The sequence below is a fragment of the Salvelinus sp. IW2-2015 genome, linkage group LG4q.1:29 (genome assembly GCF_002910315.2).
Source record: "Salvelinus sp. IW2-2015 linkage group LG4q.1:29, ASM291031v2, whole genome shotgun sequence".
Taxonomy (NCBI): Eukaryota; Metazoa; Chordata; class Actinopteri; order Salmoniformes; family Salmonidae; genus Salvelinus; species Salvelinus sp. IW2-2015.
Window position 1 is genome coordinate 37,504,077 of NC_036842.1, and position 6,896 is coordinate 37,510,972.

The 6,896-nt window shown below is 43.2% G+C and overlaps 1 protein-coding gene across 1 annotated transcript in view; it reads left to right on the forward strand.

Moving 5' to 3' along the window:
* Positions 1-6,896, forward strand: part of tln1 (talin 1) — a 167,067-nt gene that overhangs the window by 108,198 nt on the left and 51,973 nt on the right. The window contains 6 exon segments of the mRNA XM_070442899.1: positions 796-897; positions 1,255-1,425; positions 2,221-2,469; positions 2,754-2,873; positions 3,306-3,452; positions 3,935-4,101. Coding sequence (XP_070299000.1) covers positions 796-897; positions 1,255-1,425; positions 2,221-2,469; positions 2,754-2,873; positions 3,306-3,452; positions 3,935-4,101 — 956 coding nt within the window.

The window sequence follows — 6,896 nt, forward strand, 5'->3', positions numbered from 1 at the left end:
TAAAACAATTAACCTGTCTTTGCTTTGTCATGATGGGTTATTGTGTGTAGATTGATGGGATTGATGATAGAATAAGGCTGTAACCTAACAAAATGTGGGAAAAGTTGAGGGCTTTGAATATTTTCCAAAGACACTGTAGATGTGTGCATGACTATACTGTACCATTCCATACTATACCATACTATACTATACCTTACTATACCAACCTGTCTTTGCTTTGTCATGATGGGTTATTGTGTGTAGATTGATGGGATTGATGATAGAATAAGGCTGTAACCTAACAAAATGTGGGAAAAGTTGAGGGCTTTGAATATTTTCCAAAGACACTGTAGATGTGTGCATGACTATACTGTACCATTCCATACTATACCATACTATACTATACCTTACTATACCATGACATACCACACAACACTATCCCATACTATACCATACTATCCCATACTATACTATGCTATACCATACGTTACTATACCATACTGTACTATACTGTACCATACTATACCGTACTATACTGTACCGCACCATACTATACCATACTATGTCATACTATACCGTACTACACTAAACCATACTATGTCATACTGTACTATACTATACTATTCCATACTATACCATTAAGCAATAAGGCCCGAGGAGGTGTGGTATACAGTCTGATATACCAGGGCAGTCAGCCAATCAGCGTTCAGGGCTCGGACCACCCGATTTATAATATACTATACCATTTGTAGCTTTTTCCAGTACATCTATGTGTTTGTGTATTTGCTTCTACCATGTTGTGTGTGTGTGTTTCAGGCTCTGCATGAGCAGCTGGCAGCTTCGGTCCAGGAGATCAGCAATCTGATAGAGCCGGTGGCCATCGCAGCCCGCTCTGAGGCCTCCCATCTGGGACACAAGGTAAGAGAYCCCATCCTCTTGGCCTATTTACATTATCCACATCTGTCTGGCTTTATACCTTACAGTCTAATAAAGGAAATTACATATTTAGTATCCCAACGTGCTAAGCTTTTTTTCTATCATAAAAAGCCTTCAAAGGTTGTATTTATACCGTCATATCTAGTGAATTTGTATCTACTTTACTTTGGTTCAAAGACTCGGTGCAGCTGGCTGGAGTTTGACTTAAACATACAGCAATGTGATAGAATAGAACATTTCTCAACAACAATTGGTCCTTGTCCAGCTCTTCAAAGTAGACCCTCCCTGTCTGATTCCTCTCGCTCTTCGTTTCTCTCTCTCTCTCTTCCTCCTCTTCAGGTGTCTCAGATGGTGAGCTACTTCGAGCCCCTCATCATGGCAGCCATTGGGACGGCCAGTAAGATTCAGAGCAGCCAACAGCAGATGGCGGTGTTGGACCAGACCAAGACGCTGACCGAGTCAGCCCTGCAGATGCTCTACACGGCCAAGGAGGCCGGAGGAAACCCCAAGGTCTGCTTTCTCACTATACTGTACTATACTATACTATATGCTATACTATACTGTACTGTACGTGTCAGCCCTGCAGATGCTCTACACGGCCAAGGAGGCCGGAGGAAACCCCAAGGTCTGCTTTCTCACTATACTGTACTATACTATACTATATGCTATACTATACTGTACTGTACGTGTCAGACCTGCAGATGCTCTACACGGCCAAGGAGGCCGGAGGAAACCCCAATGTCTGCTTTATGACACTCATGGAAAAATCATCTATTCCAACTTTAATGTATTTGAAAATATTTGACATTATGTGTTATGTGGTCCTCTGTAGCTCAGTTGGTAGAGCATGGCGCTTTCAACGGCAGGATAGTGGGTTCGATTCCTGGGACCACTCGTACGTAAAAAAAACAACAAAAAAACATGTATGCACGCATGACTGTGAGTCGCTTTGGATAAAAGCGTCTTCTAAATGACATATAACATATACATTTAACTCCCGTCTAACCAGGGACAGCAGGGCAGCATCCATATCATCAGTGTTAATGGCAGTATTATGGTTTTTAATGCCGTGACATAGCGAGGTACTGTCTAGGTCTATTCCTAATGTAAGTGGCACTTAGTCGAAAACAAGACATGGTAACACTCAATAGAAATGTATCTACCAGCGGCCCAGCTATGGTTTGATGTGTACGACATTCCACTGATCTTGTCTGTCTCTGTGTCTCTGTTTGTCTCTGTGTCTCTGTCTGTCTCTGTGTCTCTGTCTGTCTCTGTGTCTCTGTCTGTCTCTGTCTGTCTGTCCAGGCGGCCCACACCCAGGAGGCTCTGGAGGAGTCCGTCCAGATGATGAAGGAGGCGGTAGACGACTTGGGCGCCACCCTGTCGGAGACGGCCAGCGCTGCAGGCGCCCTGGGCGGCATGGTGGACTCCATCACCGCCGCCATCAACAAGATGGAGGAGAGCCCAGCCGGCGAGCCCGATGGCTCCTTTGTGGATTACCAGACGACCATGGTGAAGACTGCCAAAGCCATCGCCGTCACCGTGCAGGAGATGGTGAGGAAGGGTGGAGGGGGGGGTTGTGAGTTTGTATGTGGGTGAGTGGTTGTGGGGGGGTAGTAAGTTTGTGTGTAGAACTGCGGGGGTTGTAGTAGTTGGATGTCGTAGTAGTTGGATGTCATCATCAAACCATGAATGACATCCACTTCCTGTGGCATGATAGTTGTGTAATGGTTATATGTCTGGTAGAGAAATCTTGTTTTCCATACAGGACATTTTCTTCCCTCAGGAAAAAAATATAATGAAAGATGATTAAATAAAAGGCTGTGTCTTGTTTTCAGGTGACTAAGTCCAACACCAACCCAGATGACTTGGGAGGTCTGGCCAGCGAGCTTACTAATGAGTTTGGAGAGCTAGCCACCGAGGCCAAATACGCTGCCATGACTGCAGAGAACGACGAGGTATCTGATGACAATATGTATTATATTAATGTGACTGATATGTTTGACTAAGTAGAAATGAATACATATTCTCAATGCCGGTGTGATAATGCAGTGAAAAAATGCAGTTTTATTAGCATGATAATTCTCCCGGTCCTTGGGTTGGGGAAACAGAAATACTGCAGAGGAGATTCAATATCATAGAGATTCTATATGTAGTTCTACAACAGCACTGGTTTCGTTGATGGCTGCTTTATGGAGGAAAGTGTTTTACTTGTAGTGACTGTGATATGTGGTTGTCTCGCCTGCCTTTGTTGAAAATGCGCTGACTGACAGTTGGATAAGAGGGTCTGCTTAATGAACTTTTTATTTTATTTTTTAAGTACAGTACTGAATGATACTGCACTGACAAAGAGCTTTCTGAAGAGTCCCAACTCCTCTGTCCCTGTCCAGATTGGTTCCCACATCAAGAAGCAGGTTGGGGAGCTCGGCTTCAACTGTACTGGGCTGGTGACTAAGGCCGGCGCTCTGCAGTGTAGTCCCAACGACTCCTTCACCAAGAAGGAGCTGATCGACAGCGCACGCAAGGTCTCCGAGAAGGTGAGCCATAATGACCTATCTGTATTTCTTCCTACCTACATGTAGCTAGCCCCTGTTTTTTAAAAACATTTTATATTTGTACTGTCCTCTGTTTGTTATTTAAGCCTACTGTGTTTCATGTTTTATAAACCCCTCCAGATAAGAATTTCCCTCACAGGAACAATAAAGTTATTTGAATGTGAATTTGAGTTAACATAGGAGAGACCGTTGTAGCCCCTGAGAACCCAAAGGAAGCCTGGGTATCTGTCTGTTTTGATTGGTGATGCCTTCAACAACGCTACATTGTGACCTTGCCAGGACAAATTTTGAAATAGACTGGTTTCCCGGGGATTGACAATACTCCGATTGGGATTGAAATGTTGTCTGTTTGGTCTGGATCTTAATAAATCACAGTTGGACCATGTCAGAGTTGCAGACATTAAACCTTGGTTGATGCAGCCATACGATGTCACCATATTCATAACATCTCTTCTCTCCGTCAGGTGTCTCATGTGCTGGCGGCCCTTCAGGCTGGTAACCGTGGCACCCAGGCCTGCATCACAGCGGCCAGTACCGTGTCGGGCATCATCGCCGACTTGGACACCACCATCATGTTCGCCACCGCCGGCTCGCTCAACCGCCAAGAGAGAGATTAGTTTACTACTACTAAGTACTACTACTACTACACAACTACTTTATAACTAACTACGAAAAACAACTACTGCTGCTGCTACAAAACACTACTTACTACTACTGCTACTACAACAACAACAAAACAACTACTTACTACTACTACAAACGACTACTCTTACATAAACTAGACGATTATTACTACTACTCACATATCTGCTTTGACAAAAGTCGATAGACCCAGATATTGGCTTTTGAAATGAAAAAGTAAAAGTTTCAAAGCAAGAATAGTGTAGGGAAATTCCTTCTTTTGAATCAATTTTTAAACTCCAATGTATGTGAGAGTCTCCTTTTTAAAGTGACACTAACATTAACAAGAGATATTACTGGCACCCTGAATAAAAATGTCAGTGTTTTTTGGATGGGAACAATTGGGACGACCATGCTTCTAACAGTGCGTACCTGTGTCTCGGGGTCCTCGGCTCCCAGGCTGGCGGCGCCCAGTTTTACCACGTCGGCCAGTTTGGTGATGGTGATGACGGAGGACTGGGCAGCCTGGGCCAGTCTCCTGGCTGGCCCCGGCACCAGAGACCAGCACCTTGGTGTTCCTCCACCAGCGCCTTGGCTGTCTTTAGGATGTGCTCTCTGGGAGGGGCACCATGAGACATATGTATTCACTGTTATTTATGTAATATCAATCACTGTTTAGAGACGTTTATGTGCAGTGATGTGCATGATAGGTGTGGGACGACACCAGTATCGCCCATACTCCTTAGTATCGTGGCAAGGAAACAAAACACGAAGCGGATGTAACTTCTTAGAAAACATCTCTAATGTTGGAAACAAACATCATTGTGTTGTCATCCAGAGTCACATGTATTTATTTAACAAGCTATAACGACAATGTTTTACATACAGCAGGTTTTCAAACGGACCAAAGACCTGGATCTGCTTCGTGTTTAAAAAAAAATATATGGAAAATATTGCGATGCTGGTATCGTCCCGGCCCTAGAGTATAATAGTTAATATTGCGATGCTGTATCGTCCCGGCCCTAGAGTATAATAGTTAATATTGTGATGCTGGTATCGTCCCGGCCTAGAGTATAATAGTTAATATTGCGATGCTGGTATCTTCCCGGCCCTAGAATATAATAGTTAATATTGTGATGCTGGTATCGTCCGCGGCCCTAGAGTATAATAGTTAATATTGCGATGCTGGTATCGTCCCGGCCTAGAATATAATAGTTAATATTGCGATGCTGGTATCGTCCCGGCCCTAGAGTATAATAGTTAATATTGTGATGCTGGTATCGTCCCGGCCCTAGAGTATAATAGTTAATATTGCGATGCTGGTATCTTCCCGCCCTAAATATAAATAGTTAATATTGTGATGCTGGTATCGTCCCGGCCCTAGAGTAAATAGTTAATATTGCGATGCTGGTATCGTCCCGGCCCTAGAGTATAATAGTTAATATTGCGATGCTGGTATCGTCCCGCCCTAGAGTATAATAGTTAGTATTGTGATGATGGTATCGTCCCGGCCCTAGAGTATAATAGTTAATTTGCGATGCTGGTATCGTCCCGGCCCTAGAGTATAATAGTTAATATTGTGATGCTGGTATCGTCCCGGCCCTAGAGTATAAAGTTATATTGCGATGCTGGTATCGTCCCGGCCCTAGAGTATAATAGTTAATATTGTGATGCTGGTATCGTCCCGGCCCTAGAGTATAATAGTTAATATTGCGATGCTGGTATCTTCCCGGCCCTAGAATATAATAGTTAATATTGCGATGCTGGTTCGTCCCGGCCCTAGAGTATAATAGTTAATATTGTGTTCTGGTATCGTCCCGGCCCTAGAGTATAATAGTTAATATTGTGTTCTGGTTATCGTCCCGGCCCTAGAGTATAATAGTTAATATTGTGATGCTGGTATCGTCCGGCCCTAGAGTATAATAGTTAATATTGTGATGCTGGTATCGTCCCGGCCATAGAGTAATAATAGTTTAATATTGCGATGCTGGTATCGTCCCGGCCCTAGAGTATAATAGTTAATATTGTGTTCTGGTATCGTCCCGGCCTAGAGTATAATAGTTAATATTGTGATGCTGGTATCGTCCCGGCCCTAGAGTATAATAGTTAATATTGTGATGCTGGTATCGTCCCGGCCATAGAGTATAATAGTTAATATTGCGATGCTGGTATCGTCCCGGCCCTAGAGTATAATAGTTAATATTGTGTTCTGGTATCGTCGGCCCCTTGAGTATAAATAGTCAATATTGTGTTCTGGATAATGATGACGTGTTCTATGGGTGAGTACGCAAATAACTGACACAATAAAGTTTCTATCAAATATTGTATAAATAAGTATCTACTTTCTACTCTGTATATTCAACATATAATGAAAAGAGAGAGACTTTAAAAAATGACGATTAACCACCTTTACCTCCCAAGCCCAACAGTTAATAACCCCAGCATCAAATATACAACCAGGCTACCATAGTTAATACCCCAGCATCAATATTACACCAGGCTACCATAGTTAATAACCCAGCATCAAATATTACACAGGCTACCATAGTTAATAACCCCAGCACAAAATATTACACCAAGGCCTACCATAGTTAATACCCCCAGCATCAAATATTACATAACCCAGGCTACAAGTTAATAACCCCAGCATCAAATATTACACCAGGCTACCATAGTTAATAACCCCAGCATCAAAATATTACACCCAGGCTACCATAGTTAATAACCCCAGCATCAAATATTACACCAGACTACTGGATATACAGTACCTGTGGTCGGCGAAGGTTTCAGAGTTCTCACGGTTGC